This window comes from Lepisosteus oculatus, chromosome 2 (genome assembly GCF_040954835.1).
Source record: "Lepisosteus oculatus isolate fLepOcu1 chromosome 2, fLepOcu1.hap2, whole genome shotgun sequence".
NCBI classification, from domain to species: domain Eukaryota; kingdom Metazoa; phylum Chordata; class Actinopteri; order Semionotiformes; family Lepisosteidae; genus Lepisosteus; species Lepisosteus oculatus.
In genome coordinates, this window is record NC_090697.1 from 49,783,985 (window position 1) to 49,806,227 (window position 22,243).

Genomic DNA, 22,243 nt, shown 5'->3' on the forward strand with positions numbered 1-22,243 from the left:
ACCTGTGCCAACAGCCTACATATGAATACGTTTTCTATGCTGCAGAGTGATGATGTTTAAAAAAGCAAAATCTTAGCAAAACTGAACTGTGCTAACAACTCAACAAGAACAATGAGCAATTTTGGGCATCAGATAAGACTCACAGAGAATTTTCACTTAAATGTCACTGCAAGAGACAGATCTGTGCTTCTAGGGGACACTGTCAAGGAGCTCAGTCTGATCATGGTGGACGTTGGGGGCATAATGAACGTGCATCTGCTGTAGCCAAGCCGGTGCCCTATAACTAGAAACACCCTGCTGCCTTACATTAAAGAATAGATAACTCTGTGATGGAAACAGCTTAAATACGAACCGATGTGAGGTTATCTGATAAAAAAACCCTTCTATTAATACATAAAGTTCTTTCTTAAATGATGTCTTGAGGTCACGAAATGTTGCATTTCAATTATACCTGTTATATTTCTGATTGTCGATTGTTTGCCTTCAAATAGGTCTGGTAAGACTTGAAAATAAAAACCTCCTCTAATTGAAAGATTTTGAAAACTGATCTCAGAGGGCAGTTACCCGGCATCATTTCTAAACCATCATTTGCCAAGTCTTGCTTTAAAAGGGCAGGAAGACCATATGAAGTATAATCACAACTCATTGTCCAGAAACTCCAAAATGTATTCAGATGTTTAGGAAGGACAGTACAGAGAAAGGAGAGAGTTTTCCAAGTCTGAGTCTAGTAAAAGAACCTACAAATTGTGTTGCAAGTAAAAATGTTTCTGCACATCATGTTTCTGCACATGTTGCATGTGAAAGGTACCAAAAGGAACACCCTGTAGTGTAGCTGTAGTTGCTGTAAAGTCATGCAAAAGGTTTCCTTCTTTAAAAAAGGCCAGAATTTAATACATGACCAAGGGGGGTCTGTTACCTCTAAGAGCTACACTGGCCACCAACACAGCAAAATCAGACACCTGCCAAGATAACTGGCAGCCTCCCCTACATGTAGAGACCTGAAAACCATTAAAAGGACATCAAGTGCTGACAGTAGTAATGCCTTATACAGTGAAAATGTTTGCTTTTATTTTTTATTTCTGGCATCTATAAAATGGTGGAGGGAAAGTCGAATGAGATCTACAATCACTTAAGATTCCCACAGACAGAAATTCTTCTTGAATAGTAAAGACTTTGTCTGAATGCTGCACTACAAAGACTTATGTCTTATGTTGTTCACAGTAAAGTCTTTTGCAAATGTGATAAAGCCAAAGTATAGTTTATCAGAGATTGTTGTGTGCGGATCTGAAGGATTTTAATAGGCCAAGTCCCTTCTGCACTATAGTGCCTATGACTGTTAATTGTATTTTTTTTTCACCACACAGAAAACAGTGAAAAAACTCCTTAATGACTGCCTTGAGGATTATAATGCTCCATTTTATTCCGTCTGTTTAATAAATAAGCCTTTCTGCTCGTCCTTTCATAGCCCTTTTTTGATTTCCAGTAACCCTGCTCCTGAAAAGTTCCTGTATCTCTATTAGTACAATTAGCTTCTGATACTGTAACTGTTGACACATTTTTGTCCAAGTTGTCCTCATTATGAAGAAACTGTCTCCATTATGCGCAGTCTGACATATCCTTGTTCCTTTTCCATTACGAAGCAACTATACGCGTGCCAGAAAGGCAAGCTCTCTTCTCATCTGAATTTTGTTTCTAGACAGCTTCTGAGCAATGATAAGAGGGATTTCTTTTTAAGAGATGGGAGTTCTAACATCAGTAGTAACTGAAGCTTCATAAATGAATAAATAAATGAATTTCTTCCACTTTAGAGTTACCAAAGGTCACGAAACATAAGGAAGGTCTTAAACTTTCCTTTCTAGGATGCTGCCGGCCATGTTAAGGTAGGAAAACCTGAAGAAGATTGGTTATGTCAAGCCAATTGTTTTTTTACAAATTTAGTGGCTGAGAGGCAAATGCATCACAGCGTATGATAAATTGTTCTTTTTTTTTTACTTTACTGAACAGCAGAAAAAAAGGTGGGTCACAAAAATGAATAAAATAATCTGTTTGCTGTTTTGGAATATAAATTCCTAATGTTGGAAATTCAGACTGATTATTTGTCTTTATTTTGCTTTGTCCATTCCCTAAAAAAGTATCACTGTTAATTTACACTGTTTTTGCTTTTTCATGTATTTAACCTTTCTTAGACCACACTGTATAATAAATTCCTATAGTTGGCTTCATGGTTTACATGGTCACTTTTTGCTTACCTCTGATTTCCAATGGTTTTCTACAGTAATATTTGCTTTTACTAAAACATGACAGCATGAAGTTCCTTTGTAATGGTGGTTTCAGGTCAGTGCAAGCATCAATTATCTGATTAACACACACTACACAGAAAACACTGTTGCCATCTTGTGTTTTTTTGCCTCAGCCTACAGTGTGGCATACCCTGATACAAACAGGTTTATTTTCCCCTTAGTCTTGGCCATGTTATTTTTATCCTCTTTTTAAAGTAATATTTAACCCCATGTGGACTCAATCAGAAGAATATTGCACATTCTGAACAATACATGGAATATGTACTTTATAAATGCTAAAATAAAATCACCCATCTCATTTGAAAAAAATTGTTTTTACAAATTTTCACAGATGTTGTGTAACCCATATTATCTGCATTCCTGCACAGCATTACTAAAGAACTAAAGCAAGTGAAATGCCAGTGCAAGGTTCACACTTTCTTCTGCTGCTTCTAGAATAAGTATTGTGCAACAGTTAAACATTTGTCTAAAAAAACACAAATTCAAGTACATCCAGACAGTCTGCTCGTATTTGAATTAAACTGGGTGTCCTCAACATTTGAGGTTATTTCCTGTGGCTAAAATGCTTGAGGAACTGAGGTATATTTTCATTATTGCAAAGTTAATTACTTATACGTTACTTTTTATTACTTATAATGTTTTGTACCTTGATATTAAAAGTACTTTGTTGTTTGAGAATTGCATGCTCATGAAAATGGGTACAAATTGACCTTAAAAATGAGTGCAAACTGCATTTTTCCTTTCGGATTTATGGTTCTATTAAGAAAGCTTCAGTAATGAAAGGTACAACATACAGTATATGAACTCAGAATCATTAAACCACCACTTCATTTTGACACCATGGGATTCTGAGAAACAATAAGGAAATGAGACTGAGAAAATGTTGTTTGCCATCTGCTCCCATCCAATTGAGACCTATCTCATTTTCTCCAACTGTTTCTGGTTTTATATAATTAAGGATATTATTCAAATATATTCATTTAGCGGTCTCAATACATTATACATATGTGTTACAGAAAGCATAAGACTTCCTTATAGAAGTTTATATTTGAATAAAAGTGTAGAATGTAGTTCTTTTTATTTGACACAGTTCCCACAAGGCATGGAGAAATGGCACACTGGTGTGTTTAAGCCCATGGTTTTTGATTGCAGTAAAAATCCTGTATGTTATCAAATACTAGCATAGTTGACTGACAGAATCCTCTCTGCTTCCCAGAATAGTTCCTTTTCCTTTGAAGACTGAATGAAAGTCCTTCCTTAGTACCAAAATCTTCTTTGAAAAGTATTGACAGGTCTTAGAAATCCAAACAGAAACTCACTGCAAGAAAAATCTCAATGAAAGAAAAAAAAACTTCCGGCTCTTCAAACATTATTGCCTACAGAGTCAAGAGAATATGTCTAAGTATATTGGTGTTATTTTTATAGATATGTACTGAATCTGTGAGACTGGCAACTGAATAAACTGTATATTGGAATGGAAGTGTATTAAAGTTATGGAGATATACAGAAATATAATGGAGCATGCGAATAAAATCCACCTGCATCATCTCTCTATTTTCAACAAAAACAGAGTAGTTTATTCTATAAAGCCAATATTTTTGTTTCCAATAACTGGCATGCCATCACTCCTCATTTTTAAATAAAAACCCACTTGATTTTGCTTTATCTATCATGAACATAGTCTTCTAAAAGGAATATTAAAATGTCTAGAAGCTAAATATGTCACACAGTGGACTGTTTTAAATAAGAAACGTTTTTTAATGAAGCTACATATGCAGAGCAATCCTCTTGGTATTAATTGTTGTCTGCTAAAGATATAGATCATTTTTATATGAAAACACAAAAGTGAATACGGGAAGATGAAGCAGGGTGATCTAAATGTTTGATCATATGGTATTAGAATAGTATGTTAGAACCAGCTCAGCTGAACTATATATAAGTAGTCTACTCTGGATTCTGTCCAGAGAAGAGCAACCAGATCTATTCTGAGGCCTAAGAGAATGTTCTGCTCTGCCAGACTAACAGAGCTGAACCTTTTTAGTCCGAGTATGAGGGCACCTGATACAAGTATTCAAAATTCTGACAAAATCAGCCCAGTGAACGTCTTCAGTATTAACGGTGAAACATGAAAGGTCAGAAGTGGAAGCTATGGGGAAGTGCATTTATTGTGAGACTCGGAGACACTTCTTTACACAAAAGGTTGTGAGAGTATGGAACAAGATACTTGGCCATATCGTTGAAGAAACAGATGGATGAGATGCTAGGATCAATAAGTTACTAACCACCAAACAGGAAAGACGGGCTTGGATGTTCTTTTCTATTTTCTACTTTCTTATGTTCTTAAAAATGTTCTCTGGTTGGTTAAGGAATTACTTCAAATGTTACTTCAAAGCTTTGGCTTGAGATACAGAGTCTTCTCATTGTTGCAGCAAACTGTGCTATTGTAAGAAATGAGCTCATCGGGAGGAAAAAGTGGAAAATCTTTGACTGGCCAAGTCAATCTCCCAATTTAACTGAGCATGCAGTTAACATGCTGAAGGAAAAAAATAGACGTCAAACACCCCAAGTATAGAGAAGAACTCAAACTAGTTACAGCAAAGATGTGACAAAGCATCTCTACTGATCCCACAAAGAGTGTTACTTATCACCTCAAAGCAATATGCAACCATGTACCTACTTTTCCAGTGTGGAATGTATGTAAATGGATACCAGTACTTATGGTAACTTGATATCACTAGGTTGTACACAATGCATGATTTGTTTTACAGTAATATAATCAATGCATGGAATTACCCCAAAATGCAAAACATATGTCACATAGTACTTGTCATTCATATTAATCTAATGATCACAAATACATATTGCTTGCCTATAAAGCAACAAGGGCAGGTTCAGCTTTACTGCCCCAATACCTTTGGAGTGGACAGTCCCAGGACACTTAGGAGAGGGGATTGCTATTAGGTGTCCTAGAAAGCTTAAATGCACATTTGTTAAATGCTACATCCAATGTTTGCCTTTTCAAAACTGTATACAATAATTCTTTGGGCATGAATTCTCATACTGGTTGAAATTAGTAAAAGAGATGTAAGACAGACAAATTAAACTATTTTAAATTATTAAATACACCAGCCTGTTCAGCAGTAGTGTGGGGGGTGGGTCACAGTGTCACATGAAATAAAAATACAAAATAACATATTTTTTTACAAAAGACACTATGAAGTGTCCTGTGCTGGAGTGGCATCTCCTCTAAGTGCAGCAGCTGTGTGCTTTCAGGCCGTGAGCCTCATGCATAGTCCTTCTGATAAGCATTTTTTGCTTTCCATGATAAGAGTGTGAGCTGATAAGTACAATAGTTTGGTCTGAACATTTTTTTTTCTGCTCTATCAGATGTGACCTTAAATGTTCCAATGAGTTCAAAACAATAAAGAGAAATATCAATGGACTGGTAATACTTCTGGCTTTTAAGCTTTTTTTACACCAAACTTTTTTTTTCTCTGCAGAAACAGTAACGTATACTGTAAGTAATAATGTTATATTTTCTGTATTTTAATATTGCATGCTTGAGTGCATTTAGTAAAACTTCTCCAAAAGGTGTTGAAGAACTTCTTATTCCTATTTATTCTGTTAGTCTATTCCATTAAGTATATGAACTCTTCAAATATACAAATCAAAGACGTAAGTATGTGGAGAAGGTGGCACTTTCCTGAAAAAAAAAATCCTGTGCACATTAATAGTATTTGCATCAGCTTATGTATTTTAGTGGTTTTAGATATCATGCCGCTGTTGTATGTACTGAAACATTCTAATCACAACTCCTTGTTAAATATAAATTGTTTTGATTATATTGGAAGCACTGTCCTTGTGAAAAGACTGCAGGATTTCTCTGAAGTCCAGTTTGTTCCTGCTGCAACACAGTGTTGATGGGAAATATAGATACCAGAGTAATTTAGACATTATGTCAAACTGCTGAAGTTGAGTTACCCTGATGTCTTAAATATCTTTTGTTGTTAGCCTGATAACATTTAGCACCTAAAGAAATTTCTCTTGTATTAGTATTTAAATCTAATAAGTTGTGGGAGTGGAGGACACACTCCCTAGCTCTGTGGTTGAAGCTGATACCCTGTCTGACGTCAATGCCCTGTTTGTTGAAGTTGATAACAGAAATGTCTGGATGGGACAGATCTTTGAATCTATTAGCTACTACAAACCAAATATACTAGATTGGTTGAATGACTCTGTCATGGAGCAGCTGTTAAGCTGCTGGAGGGTGGATGAGGGATAATTTTCAGGAAAATAAGTACAGACATTCACACTTGGGTTGCAGCTGGTTCCTATTAGATTTTACTTTAAACAGGTAGACCACACAGGAGAAAGGGTGTCTCAGTGAGAACAGTCTCTCAGACTTCTTTTTCAGTTAGGAGCAGTGGCACCAAATTGAGTACAGAAGTTTCAGTGCTCACCCATCGACTTAGTCCTTACTAAAAACTGTACGGTTTGAAGCAATAGGCACAAGGCAGGATACACCCTGAATGGGGTTCCAGTCCTTTACAGAGCAGACACACAGACACAGACACAGACACACAAAGACATGCACACACTCACACCAGGGGGACAATTTTCCCAGACTTTTTCCATGATCTACCAATATGTCTTTGGACTGTGGGAGGAAACTGAAGCACCTAAAGGACAGCCACAGAAACATAAGGAGAACATACAAAGTCCATGCAGGTAGTACCCATGGAATTGAACCCAGGGTCCCAGTATTGCAAGACAGCAATACTATATGCTGCGTAACAAATAACCATTCTTCCGGCTGTTTATTGTGTTGGGATACTCCTCTGCCTAGTTACTATTTTAGGAGGATCGTTCATAGGCTCCTTAGTTTGTAAACGTCCTTATGATACGTCCTTAGTATCATAAGGATACACCTTGGATATGACCGCATTTGATTGCAGGCTATGCACACATGTATAGAGGGGAGGGTTTAGAGGTAATATCTAACCCAGACAGCATGTCTCTGGACTCTGGAAGGAAACAGGAAAACCCACGTGACCACAGGAAGACCACGCAAACTGTGCTCAGAAGAACCCCAGGCTGGAATCAAACTCTGGCAGCAGCACTAATGATCGCTGCAATGTGCCAATGTGCAATGTCCTTAATTAAAATATCCCAAGACCTTTCTTGTTCAATATTTCCACATAGTGTCACCTGTTGGTAAACATACATTCTGTGTGCTTTCAAGTCCTCATTCAGGCCCCAGTGTTTTAAAATTGTACATATTTTGCTAGTGTGCAGCATTAAAATGTCTCTCCACTGACCTAGTATTTCACATCACTCTGAGGACTGAGAAGCATACAGCAAGCCTGCTCACACTGAAGTGTGCCCAATAGTCTCATACACAGTTTTGCATTGCTTAAAAATAGCATGTCAGCACATCTGCTCCACCATCTGTCACATGGACATTTATCTGCAAGGGGAATATAAAGGGCCCGTTTCAGATGGTGGAATTAGAGAAATGCAAGCTGGGAATAAAATATGAGCAAAGGTGGCAAGACTGTATAAACAAGATCCTTTCAATCACTGCAAACAAATGTAATTGCTATGAAATTCAAATTCCTTAGCTGATATTCAACTCAAAATCCACTGGTACAACACACAGAGAATCACCTAACACGCTGAAGAAAAACACATAACATTTTCTAAAGTTTCTAAGAAATGAATTTCCTTTGCTTTAATGGTATTGAAGGTTTTACTTGAAAATAATATTGAAGGGCGAAAGAGTGAATTCTAAATTACATATTATGTATAAATCCTATCTATATTTTATGGGCATCACAGAGCACAATATTGTTTCCCATAGATTCTTTTTTTAAATTCAAATATGGAGAGTTTTACTCTTTTGATAACACAGAAATGGCTTGGAATTCCCTTAAAACCAACATTTCAGACTTTTGTTAGCCAGTAATTGATGACAAGTCTAGTTGAAAATGTTTAAATTTAAAGAAAAACAATCTTAATGCGCTTAAACCAAACTTAAATTATTTTGCCCATGGGGTGTACATAAGAAAAAGAAAACAAAAAAAAAGTCTGAAGTGGAACCAGATTGTTAATAATAAACTCTTTTCCTGGGCCCTATAATTGGGTTTTAAAACTTTTCAAGATGCTGGACATACATCAAGGGGTTTGTGGTTATATGGAAAGTCGTAACTCATTTAGAAAAATGAATACATTGTTTTCATGATTAGTATTATTCTTTGGTCACTTATAACACATCCCGGAATGTCAAATGAAACTTTTCAGAAACGTATAATTGCAAACAGATTCTTGTGGACATCACAAGATATGTGGTGTGCAGCAACCACACTTCTTAACTTTGAGCTAAATTCCAGGGAAATGTATGGAAATGACTTAAAACACCCTAAATATTCTTAAAACACCCATTAACCAACCCAATGGTAAACTATTATTTTGTGGCCTTTAAATAATTCAGCTCTTTTATGTTTGTCCTTTTCCCCATGCTTCCTCAAATCTTCCATGTTCTGCACTTCACGCATGCAGTGCAGTACCACAGGGGTGAAGTGTGGCAGCCATTATGGGCCAGCAGGCCTAGTACTACTCAGCAGATTAGATGGGAAAATGAGAGAATTACTTCACAATTCAATTAAAAAGGCTATTTATGAAAGGACAGAGTAAACTTTAGAGAGTATTAATATCTCTACCTTGGCCGAAAGAGCTTGGAACTTGGAGCCTTTAATTTATCAGAACTTCAGCTTAATAACTCAACACAGTGTCCCTCGTCACTGGGTACTAATTTGGGAATTCTTACCCAGAAGAAAAGTGATCTTCTACCGGCCCAGCAACATCTTCCCATCATACTACTGACCAGGCCCAGCCTTACTTAACATTTGAAATCTGACACTTTTGCTGCTGTTGTTACATACACACAGGAGTGACTACTCCATCTGGATCAATAAGGCTCAAAAGAACTTTCAAAGAATATTTATCTTTACCAGAAGACCGTAACGGAGCAGTGGATAAGGCGATATATGACATGGCTAATAATTTAACTTTGAGACCCTGCTCACCATCAGATGACAGACTGTAAAAGTCTAAAAGATGTTACCCTATCTAGTATCCACTCAAGGTAGCTAATTTTAAGCATTACTCAATGCCGAATATTTAATAACATAACATAACATAACATCACTTTATTAGCCCTAAACAATTTCTTGCATTAGGAATTCATCCTTTCGCATACCCCAGCTTGCTCTCCATGAGACACACATATAGGCAGAGAGCCTGGGGTCAGAGTGCAGGATCAGCCATTGTACAGCGCCCCTGGAGAAGTTGGGGTTAAGGGCCTTGCTCAGGATCCCAACAGAGTAGGATTCCTCTGCCAGCTACAAGATTTGAACCAGCAACCTTCCAGCCACAGGCGCAGATCCTTAGCCACCACTTCACCCCTTAGAAACTTAGAAGCTTGAAGAATAGAAACTTGTTGTGCTAGACTAGACCCCGATCTTTTCAGAAAGTCATGTATGACAGCTGGGCACAGAATAACTGAAACCTTGCTGACTGTTTGCTCACCTGGGCTCTTTCTCTGGGCTCCCAGGCCTCCTGCATCCTGTAGGTGATAACTGGAGCACTGCAGACACAGCATTCCACCATAATTGGGTGAGCTAAGAGATGTGCACTACTCATCGACCAAGGGCAGCTCAAATGCGCTTCTACATCTTGGTCTGCTGATGGAGTTTTCTGTTTATTGTCTGGATGGTGCTTATTCATCATTTTCCATTTTCTTACCTGCAAGAAATCAAATCACAACAATGTGATTAGTAAACTATAATTATGAGGTTTATGAGTTATTGAGGACTATATAAAAATGGAATTTGAATTTGAATTTTCCTTTCATTACAATTCATTTGGACTCACACGATTAAAAAATGCTAATATGATGTAATTAGTTTTATTTCAGTTGTCAATTATTAAATTATCCTTTAAAAAATAATGTATTCGTCTAAAAACTGCAAATATTACATTTAGTGTATTATTTAATATAGGGGACACTTTACCATACTACATGTTCAGTGGATCCTGGAAAACATGAACATAGTATGTGAATCCATCTGAAGATTATCTGAATTTTTGGTGTCATAGAATCATGGCATATGCTAATATTAACACTCTTTAAAAAGATCAATAAAGTAAAAAATAAATGAACAAGAAAAAAAATACATTAGAAAAATATATGAAACTCTGTTCCTTGTTAGAGAACATCTAGATTAGAAAAAACATACTTTGAAATTACACACATTGTTTCAAAATACTACTGTACGAATCAAAAAATCCCCTGCAATGTTTGCTTTAAACTTTGGTTTCTCATTCTTTATACTCAGGTATGATCCCATGCAATTCAGTGAAATAAACACTTTTTAGTGTGGCACACTATTTTTAGTGTGGCAACGATAAAATGCAAGTTGTGGTTAAAGGTTGAGTTTTACTACAAGTGTTCAAGGCCTTCAAACACTAATAACAATCTAATAATAGAAGCGCGATGAATGATTCTAGGTTTACAGGAAATAAACCTGTGTCTATACTAAATCAAGAATGATTACACCTTGGTAAGTATTCATGTTGCTAAAGTTGAGTTTGCACCCGTGTCATATGCCCAGCAAACATGTAAAATCTAACATATCTAACAACGAACACCAATAGAAAGAAGTATTTGTAACCTTTTCTAAACAATACTGTGCACACATTATTAGAAAATAGTGTATACTAAGAATTCATGCAGAGCTTTTCAAAAAAGGGTTTCCTGTGAAAGTTGCAAATAGTAGGTGTAGCCACTGTAGGAAGCAATGCAAACCACTGTATATCCGTGATGCATTCCTGTGATACTGCAGTTCTGTTCCATTCCTTTTTCAAACCCTGGATAAGTAAACAGTTTTATGCAAAAGTTTGGCACCCCTGGCCAAATTATGTTTTGTTGATTTTTGTTAACAACCTCTGCAGCAAACAAACTTAAACTTGACATATCTCTGCAAATTTTAATGCATAGTAACTATTTATTTACTAAATTTAACAGATTTAAAAAAAAAAAACAGTAAATGTGGCATGTGCAAAGGTCTAGACACCCTGTCAGTCTGTACTTAATAACATCCACTTGGGCAGAAACCACAGCTGCCAAACGTTTTTTTTAGGCAGCCTTTCTATTCTTGTTTTAGGAAATTTTTCCCACTCTTCCTTGCAGACCTCTTCTAGCTCAGAAATATTCTTAGGTCGTCTTGCATACACGTTTGAGATCTACCCACAGAATTTCAATAAGTCTGGGGACTATGAAGGCCATTCCAAAAACTTAATCTTTCATTTCTTGAAGTAGTTCATGGTTGATTTTGAGGTATGTTTTGGATCATTGTTTTGTTCTAATATCTAACCTCTTTTCAGCTTTAGTTTCTTCACTGACTGTGGGACATTAGCTTCCAGGATTTGTTGATACCTAGTAGAATCCATTCTTCCCTCTACCTGCACAATATTTCCTGTGCTACTGGCTGCCACACAACCCAAAAGCATAATAGATCCGACTCCATGCTTAACAGTTGGCAAGGTGTTCTTTTCTTCAAATTACTCTTTTTTTCTCCAAACGTACCTTTGGTGATTGCAGCCAAAGAGTTAAATATTTACTTCATCAGACCACAGCACTTGATTCCAAAATGCCTCTGGCTTATCTAAGTGTTGTGTTGCATACTTCATACGTTGACTTTTGTAATGAGATCACAGGTAAGGTTTCTTTCTGATGACTCTTCCATGCAGATCATGTTTGTGTAAGCAACACTGCACAGTGGATCAGTGCACCACTACTCCTGTGCCAGCTGAACCTTCCTGCAGGTCCTTTGCAGTGATATGGGGGTCCACGAGCAGTTCTAACTGAGATTTTTCTTGGTTTTCCAGATCTTGTCTTGACTTCAACAGTTCCCTTTAACTTCCATTTCTTAATGACATTTTGGACAGTGGAAATTGCAAGCTGGAAGCGTTTAGATACCTTTTTATAGCCTTCCCCAGCTTTGTAAGAGTCAATTATCTTTATTTTTTTTTATCCTCAGTCAGCTGCTTCGAGGAGCCCATGGTTGTTGAGTGTAAGCACAACACCCTGAGAGGTTTGAAGAATCAGGGAACTAATGAAACTCTGGAATTGTCATCACCTGTCTTAGATGAAGGCCTAACGAGTCAATTAAGTTCTGAGACCTTACAAACAAATAACACTAGTGGACCAACTGGAAGGGTGCCCTAAGTTTTGCACATGCCACATTTACTGTTTAATTTTTTTCAATCTGTTAAATTTAGCAAATAAATAGTAACTGTGCATCAATACTTGCAGAAACATGTCAAGTTTAAGTTTGTTCACTGCAGAGGTTGTGTTAACTTCTTTTCACTTCGAAAATAAACAAAACATGTAATTTGGCCTGGGGTGCCCAAACTTTTGCATAAAACAGTGTCCATGTTCACTTGTCTCTGAGCCCTAGGTGCCACACATAGTCCCAGCTCATCTCACAAATATTTACTGGAGCTCAGGTTTGGTGAGTAGGGTGCTAATAACATGACTATCACATTGTTACCTTGCATGACAGCTCTTGTTACATGAGCAACTGATATACAGTACCAAGTGAATATTTCACCCAGGAATACACAGTTCTGTATTAAACATTATAAAAGCATAGAAGAAGCATTAATACACTTAATAAATAATATTAATTAACCTCCAAAGCTTGATGGTAACTTTCCAATTGTAATGCAGGAAATAAGAGATGCTAATTGGAAGCTATTGACACAACTCTTCTGAAAGTCACTCAACACAGAGGTAGTAACCATAGACTGGACATTTGTTCATGTCATGTTCAATTATAAGTAGGGCCTGAGTTGTATTACTTGAAAGGTTATGAAAACAATTGCTATAACTAAAATAAAAGGATGGCTTTATCTAAACAGTATCCTAGAAATAGTCATCATGGATTTAAAAAGGGTAGGTCTTGCCTAACCAACTTGTTTTAGCAACAAAAATAATGAATACATATAGGTCATGTGACATGATATATTTTGATTTTCAGAAGACATTGGAAAATGTTTCTGGTAGATAATTATTTCCCAAATTGCAGATGGTAGGCATTCAGGGAAACGTTTGGGTGGAGAATTTGTTATTAAATGGAAAACAGAGGACACAGATAGGTCTACATACTCATATAAGAGTGTTATTCTTATTGGAGTAGAGTAAGTGCAGAATGTGTACTGGAGCCACTGCTCCTAATAATATATATGCATGATTAGATTCTGGTAAACTATTTTGTAAACTATAGACTATTTTGCAGATAACAGAGACTTGGGATTACCAAAAACACTGTAGAAACCACAAATAACATTTTAAAAGGTTTAGATGAAATTCAAGACTGGGCAAATGCCTTCAAGATATTTAATACACACAAATGCAAGTAGCAAAAACATTTAAACTATAAATACAAATGGGAAACACTAGTCAGAAGACTTAGGAAAGGCTACTTTTAGTAAAGACTTGGGTATTTATGTTGACACATCATTTACAGTTTGCAGATAATGTTGGAAAGCAAAAACTAAAATGTGTGATAAAATATTAGATCATGAAACATTAGATTATGTAGTGAAATGTGTAGAATTCAAATTAAAGGATGCTATTTTGAAATTGTACAATGCAGCTGTAAGACATCATTTAGAATACTGTGTACAATTTTTGTTGTTATAGAAAACATATACAGCAGCTGTTCTGGAATCAGTCCAGAGAAGGGCAACCTGATACATTCCTTAAGAGAATGTCCTGCATTGTCTTACAGCCCAGCAGATTTCTTCAGAATGAACAGTGACATCCAAACCAGACGGCACAAGTGGAAACTATGTGGAAGTGCACTTGATACCAAGTAAGCAGGTCATTTTTTTACCTTAAGGGTTATAGGAATATGTATCCCCTGCTATGTTGTAGAAGATAATCTTCTACAACATAGCAACGCCAGCAGCTATACCGGGACACTATACCGTAAACAGGTGCTGTCCTTGGATGAGACGTAAAACCGAGGTCCTGACACTCTATGGTCATTAAAATCCCAGGGCGCTTCTCGAAAAGAGTAGGGGTGTAACCCCGGTGTCCTGGCCAAATTTCCCATTGGCCCTTACCAATCATGGCCTCCTAATAATCCCCCTCTATGAATTGGCTACATTACTCTGCTCTCCTCCCCACTGATAGCTGATGTGTGGTGAATGTTCTGGCACACCAGGTGGATGCTGCACATTGGTGGTGGTGGAGGGGAGTCCCCATTACCTATAAAACACTTTGAGTGGAGTGTCCAGAAAAGTGCTATATAAGTGTAAGCAATAATAATTAAAAAATAAATAAAAATAATAATAATTCTCTGACTTATGTCAAGAAATGGCTGGACAAGAACTTTGAAACAACTACTAACTACCAAATAGACTAGATGGGCTGAACGGCCTCCTCTTTTTTACTACAAGCACAAATGTCTAAAAAGTAGAAGTGCTAAACTTCCTTATGTTCTCTTGACAAACTATGCTGTACATTGTACAAAGGTCATATGGATAGTGCTAGCCCCAAAAAGCTACAATGGTGATAAATGAGGTTAATTATTTAAAATATGCTATATATAAAAAAAAGTGGCACACATTCCACACATGCTGAACTGCCTGAGATTTTGAGTTAACTTTGCACTTATTTAAACTGCTACCAAGGAGACAGTGCAGACTTTAGCATGTCACACCATTGAAAGAACCTGATTACATAATCTCTTACAGAAGATAAGGCTTACTTATGACGTGTGGCCCAACTTTCACTTATCATTGCCCTGTCACACAATTTCCAGTGCACAAAATGCAGTATGTTATTGAGTAGGTGAGACGTCGTAGAAATGAGAAAGATATATACAATACATTTTTATTTATTTATTTTTTTTAAATATCTGCCTCTGTCATTAGGAGCCTTAGCACTGTAGATGGTGTAATTAATGATTATTCCACTGAACTGAAATTCAAAAGGCTAGAACAAAATCTATGGGCATTTGTCCTCAGAATAGCAGAAATTAATACTGAATACATGGGTAGCCTTCTTTAATTAAAGCTAACAGGGGTTGAGTAAATGAATCTTTAAAAAGTCTCAGCTATTGAAAATTATACTGTTGCTTTAGTAATTTGTGGAGAATATTCTATCCATACTCAAATAGCTGCATATTCCTGATAAATGTTATGGCAACCGAGAGCTCGTGCCAGAAGCACAGGACATAAGGTGGGATTCCACCCTAGACAAGCCTGTCATTCCAGTGCATAGCACACACACCATCACAGATTAGAGACTCCAACTAACCTAACCAGCATATCTGGACCCAAGAGCTGTGAGGCACCAGTGTTAACTGTTGTTCGACCATGCAGCTCCCTGGAAAAAATTTATTTCTTTGTGAATCCCCACTCAAATACAGTCACTATCATGTTTAGCTGTAATGTTATTTTTCTGTCTTTATTTTTACTTTGCAGCTTTCAATTTAAACAGTTGCTTGTTACTTAGAGTTACATTTGTATTTGTATTTCTTTTCCTTTTAAAATTAGGATATTGCCTAATTCTGACCAAAAAAACATGAAGGAGGTATGAGCAGGCAGCATTCACAATGAACGGTGAGAGGATATTTACTTCTTAGTACTTGTTTTGACTTTATACTGGATTTTGTCTGTGTATGTTTCATTTACAATGAGTGCTAAATACTGAAAGAAATTCCCATGTGATTTCAATTTCCTTCAATAGAAGTTCTAACATGCATATTTAAGAAAGCAAAACAGTATTTACAAATGTTTGTTTGAATGTGGGATAAGTAATAATTTCCACCCTCATCTGGCATCTAATTATGCAGTAATGGTGTCTTATTAGCTTTGTCAGTCAAGAGGACTTTTGTTATCGAAACATAATTTGCAGTTGGTTATTGTCAGAAAGTCAGCTAAGTACACAATGAAGCTTTCCCACAGTGGAACCACATGACAGCAGAAGCAAGAGTGTTTAAATAATTTGTACTGATCTTTTTCTCTTTTGCTTGAAACTATAAAGTTCTCTTTATGCCTACAGTATAAAACATGCTGTGCACTATATTTGCTTAATAATAGCAAAGAAGGGATTGTGCTGACTCAAAACTAGATGAAAAACATTCAAAATTAGAGTGGACTGAATTAATCTAGTGCTTGATTCTCAACACAGAAATAATATGGTATGTGATTATCATATTTTAAACAAAGGTGTGGCAATGAAGAAAATGCCAGCATGGTTGTTTTCCCTGTGGTTTGGTTTCTCCTTATTAAATTGTTGTGAACAGGCCACATAAGTACTGCAGCTCTTCATAATAGCCAGAAAGACGTGAACAAAAACAGTGTAGACGTTTGTTGTAGATGTTTTACTGTATATCACTCTGAACTGATCCCACTCCCGAATTTCAATAGGTGGAGACAGATATAGTCTGCAATTTAGTTTTGAAGTAAACAAGACAGAAATGTTCCCAATGTGGTCAGGTCACTATTAGTTTGTTGCTGTTGTTTTTTTTATAACTTTTCATCATGTTAAGACAGAATATTTGTATAGGTTATTAAACTGAACTTATTATTGAATGATAAAATAAAAAGAATTATTTTTTTACATCACTAGCTTTGAATTTTGTTTTGCATGATACATGGATCTGGTGTAGGGACTCCAAAACACCCTGTTTTGATGTTGATTGAAAGAGTTATTTTTGCTTAAAAGTAACTACATCTCTTAAAGTTAAATCATGTATAATCAACAATGGACAAGAGTAAAGAGGTGGCTTTGTCCTTTGGGTAAATGTTTAAATAAAATAAAATGTCCATCTTTCATTTGGTGCTGTGATATAATGAACTGTAACACCAGAGACGCTTTTGTTGGTTTATTTTTAACATTTTCAGAGCAAACCAGATCTTTAGTTTTCTGTGTATTGCTGGGAACATGGCAAGCTGGATACTATTTTACTTTTTTTCTTAAACTTAACATTCTTCTTTTAAAGATATGCTTCCTACAATATGTTACCTATGTAAGACCTTTTGGAATCAACTATAATTCGAGGTGGTGCAAGCTTACTAAACCTGAACTAATTCATTAGTTTAAGGACCCTAAATTGGCCTCATGAACAAGTTTCATAAACAAGTTTGTATTTTCTCATAGTAAACTACACCCGAGACATCTACTGCATTCAGATGGCATTTTTTTCAAAAGGAAAGAACAAGAAATGGGAATCTCATCATCTAATACTCAATTGCTTGCTTAGTATATTCCCTGTTTCATAGTTAAGGGCCCTTGGGTTACTTGTTATCTACACACACTCGTATCTTATTTCAGGTTTGTGTGCTTGCTGATTTCTCAGTCACTCTGTTGACTCTTCCTTTCCCATCAAATACCCTTGACCCTCCTCACTCACACCTCTTTTGTCCTGGTCCTACCTTTCCCTTTCTTTTTCAGCTTTGTGCGGCTTATTGCTCTCCCTTCCCCACCATGTTCGTTACCTGCCAAGACCGAATGTTAGGATCACATTCTAAACAGCCTTCTCCCACATCCTCCAGCACAGTCCGTTCTGACAGCACCTGCACATCTTGCAGGCTGAGGCCCTGCTGCAGAACCTGTAAACTGCTGTGATTAGCATTGCGATACATAACATCAGATCAGATCGTAAAACCTTTTGGTTGAACTCTCGACATAGGTTCTCTTTAGACCTGTAGTACAGGATCATATTCCTCACCTTATTTACTGTGGTTAATGTACAGTATCTTGGACTGCAGCTTTACATACTGCTGTGTGTTAGACTGTTCTCCATCCTTCCATTTGTCAGACAGCTCTCTGTAGTAAAGCTGCTAAGTATTGAATTAACTTTTTTAATTACCAGTGAGTTTAGAATATTCCTTTAACACGGTGTGTTAATAATTTTAAAGTCAGCTTTGGAAAAATAATAAAATTGGTATCGGAGAATGTTAATCTTAAAGTAATGAAAGCTGCCTTCAAGCTAAAAATACAACACATCTGAAAAGCAGCCAGTAGCTTTGGCATTTCTCCAGCACACGTCAGAGACTGGAGCATTTCAGGGCTGAAGGATCACTTGCTTTTACAAATTATTACATGGACTGATCTTTGCATTTTCAGAATCACAGTCAAAAGTGTCATTTAAAAAAGGACCTGTGTTCCCTTCAAAACTTTATGAAGTTTTCAAGGGAAGCGTGTTTCACTGTGGAACATAATCTGAAACTTTTTAGACTTCCTCGTTTGGAGGTTTTCAATTTTCCTTGCAAGGGGAAATTTAATCAGTTGTTCCATCCATATTTCCCCCGAGTTTTCCAGATTGATCACATACAGTACGTAAAACCACATATTTTGAAAATAATTTTACACTTCTTCTGTTTTTGTTTAACATCTGGTCCATCCATTTTTTATCTGCTAACTTTTAACATGTTTATAAACAAAGCTACTGAGAATAAAGTAAACCTGATTAGGTAGAAGCACTTTTTACAATATTGTACTAAGGGCCCTTTTATGAGAAAATCGCATATAATATACAGTATATTGCATTGTTTTATTGAGAAACCATTGTAAAGTAATATTACATTTGTATATCCTGTCTGCAAAATAAAATAAGAAATGAACAGGAAATGTGGATGATGTAAACTTTTCCTTTAAAAGTATCCATGAAAATATGAAGGCAAGATATTGCATTTTCTTCTATTTTTACAAAGGAGAGGTGTAACAAATATGTTTCGGATAGGACAAAAGAAAAAGAAAGTAACGACAAAATACAGATGCATGGTTTGTATTGCTGTTTTCAATGCAACAATTCACTTTTCTGCTAACGTTACAGTGGGGAAAAGGGTCTGGCAACTGCTGACCTCTCTTTTATCAGGAACTGGGAGGCAAGCCAAGGCTGGTAAACGAAACAAGCATGTTACTTGTAACTGAGTAAGTTATAAATGGAAAAGAAATGAATCTGCTTACATCATTGGTGCAAACTTGGTTAAGGATCTTAGGTAATTTTGAGTTCATTTTAAACGGAGCAACTTATTTATTCATTCTGAGGATCAAGTTTTCTTACTCAGGACCTGAAAAGGTAAGGATAGTATAGAAACAAGCCAGAAATGATAGGATTCACATACAGAATATAACACAAAATAGAAATTATTCCGCAGTCACCGAGAGGCATTGTTTCTCCAACCAGAAGCTTTGGTTTTGTATCTGACATTGTGTTCATAATATCAATGGGTTTGGGGGTTTTCATCAGCTGGTCACATGGATAATAAATGAAAAAAAGGGCAAATGGCTCCTTGCTCTCCTCACTGTCATCCATCTCTTCCCCCTTATTACATTTACCATTTAAAAAGGCATATTTCATAGAAGGTCATTTGTGTTGTCAGGTATGTAAAATAAACCTGTCAATTTTAAAGGCAACGTAGTTTTTCCAATTTGGCGGCATGGGGCACTTATCAATGACATTTCTTGAAGGTCAAGATTACTTAGTTGAAACATGCAGGAGGTCTTCTACGAGTCACCAGCTAAATCCAACTGCCCCAGAAATACTGTAAGAGGGAGTGCTGGTTCTTTGAGGTAAGTGGACTTTACACCCCTCTTTGCCACTGACAGAATGACAGATGAGGCCAGACAAAGACCAATTCTACTTTCCTCCTGGGAAGACCTACCGCTTGGTACCACCTGTTCATGAGGTGGCATAAGTGATCGAATCTTCAGTCCTCATTTAGAAAATTCAGTGTTGGGAGAAAATAATGAATTCACAACTCTGTGCTTTGGATTGTATTTGTGTTGTACTTAGGAGCTGTGTTTCTTTGAAAAGAAACAGGCACCTTCAAGAAAACCTAAATTGATAAATAATGAATGCCTTTTTAATGTTCCCAGAAAGAAAAATACTTTTCAAAAATGATTGTGTGCAAACTGTATTGAAATAAATAAAGTACACTAGGAATTAAGTCCCTTAGAAAAAAAGAATCTGATGAGAAATAAACCTTTTTGATTGATTGACTGTTTTATATGAGCAGACAATTGCTTTTCTTTTCAGTTTACATTGCATATCAAATAACCTGAAGAGAGATCAATGTTAGGTGATCTTTGCAATTGTTTTAGCCACTTATAAAAAGTCAAACCCATTCAATAAAATGGAATGTCAGTGTTGACACTATAATACCCACCTTGTAGTTATCTTTTAAATGCTCTTCAAATTAGGTGACACTTCATGTTGACAGTTTTCAAATAAATGAAGTGGCATTTTAAGCTTAACTGACAAATAAGCAATTAAAAAATATGTGCATATGTTATTAAATTAATTGTAGATGAAGCTGCAAATACAGGGTGAAGCTGTCAAAGTTTAACAGACATTGCCATTATTATTCAAACTGACAATCTATTCTTCCAAAGTATCTTTGTGTTAGGGCTCTCTAATTGTAGATAAAGTAAGATACCATGTTTACATCCCATTAAGTGGGAAGAGTTTATACAACCAGCTTAACTGTGTACATGCAATACTGGTTTGCCTGTTTCTACTGGACAGGGCTAGATAATAAAGGTATTCTCTGTATATACTGTTTGTTTTTCTCCTCAAACTTTAGTCGCAATCATTTGGATTGTCTGTTTCCTGTTTTTGTTTGTTCTGAGAGGTACATGTCTACACTGTGAGGTACCTCTACTTGGAGATCAGTCATAAACTTAGATCAGCCATGATGTTCAATCCCATATAAAATATGTCTTGGGACATACAGTATTATAACATATAATAACTTTTTATTAAATGTCTTAACTGTCACAGTTACATTTTGTTTTTTTCCTAACAGGCACATAAACTAATTCTTTGTGTGCTAGTTTAACAAGCAGTAATTGTGAGTTCCAATATTATTTAATGCCAGCTGTTAGATTTTCTTTTTTTGTCTGTTGGTAACATACACATTTTTTTTCACAATGACATGAGCTTTTAAGCTGGTCAAGAAACCAAAAACACAAACAGTAGAACACAGTTGATTTATGGTTGATTTGATCTGCTCAATGTTTAATGTTCACTTCATTGTGGCCTGCTTGTTTTAAATAGCTGTATTCCTCTTTAAACATGTATTGTATAGTACAGTATATTGTAAAATAGAAATGTCAAAGCAGCTGGACACTATTTTAAGTACGGCAGACTAGCTCACTCTAATCAAGGCCAAACTTGCAGAATTGCGTGGGTTCTTAGTATATAAATGTTTAATGGAAAAGTGTGTAGGAGTATTTTGAGGGAGGTCCAATTAAGTATCACTAATGAAAGCCCAGCTCCAGCACTGGTAGTCCAGACATGCATGTGATATAATTAGAGGTCTCAGCCCAGTCTCTTGTGGTCTCCTGTCTTGTCACAACAGAACTCAACACAATTTGTTTTGGGAAGGATAAAAAATACTCATTATTTTGAATTTCTGAGGAGTTTGATATCTCAGAGGTTACAACCTTCTCTTCTTGACTTTGTAGAATGCTATAAGAGAGTATTATTTTAAAAACACATTTACCAAAATACATAACCTTCCAAAAAGGCAACATAATTTTTTAGCATTATATGACAAAGGAGTGGAGAGCTCTTGAATGTGTAAAATCTGAAGACATGGAGCTAGAAGTATGCTTACTATCTGTATCTTTAGTCTTTGAGATGACAAACACCTTTAAGAGCAAAGCTCTAAGTGACTGTTTGCTTATTAGAAAGAGATTAGTTTGCACCTGCACCATGTTTGTCCCACTGTATTGACCTTGAACAAAGTCAAACAGTGGCATTGAATGTGGAATTGAATTTGAAAGAAAAAGGAAAAGTTGCAGGTTGCAGGGGCTGACTGAAATAAGGATACATGATGACAAACATGTCTATACT

General features: G+C 36.3%; 1 protein-coding gene across 1 annotated transcript in view; it reads right to left on the reverse strand.

The window, feature by feature from the left end:
• The window catches only part of sgk1 (serum/glucocorticoid regulated kinase 1), a 59,942-nt gene that overhangs the window by 21,423 nt on the left and 16,276 nt on the right, over nucleotides 1-22,243 (reverse strand). Inside the window, exon 3 of the mRNA XM_015349054.2 lies at nucleotides 9,888-10,103. Within this exon, the coding sequence (XP_015204540.1) occupies nucleotides 9,888-10,103 (216 nt within the window). The remainder of the gene's footprint in view (nucleotides 1-9,887; nucleotides 10,104-22,243) is intronic.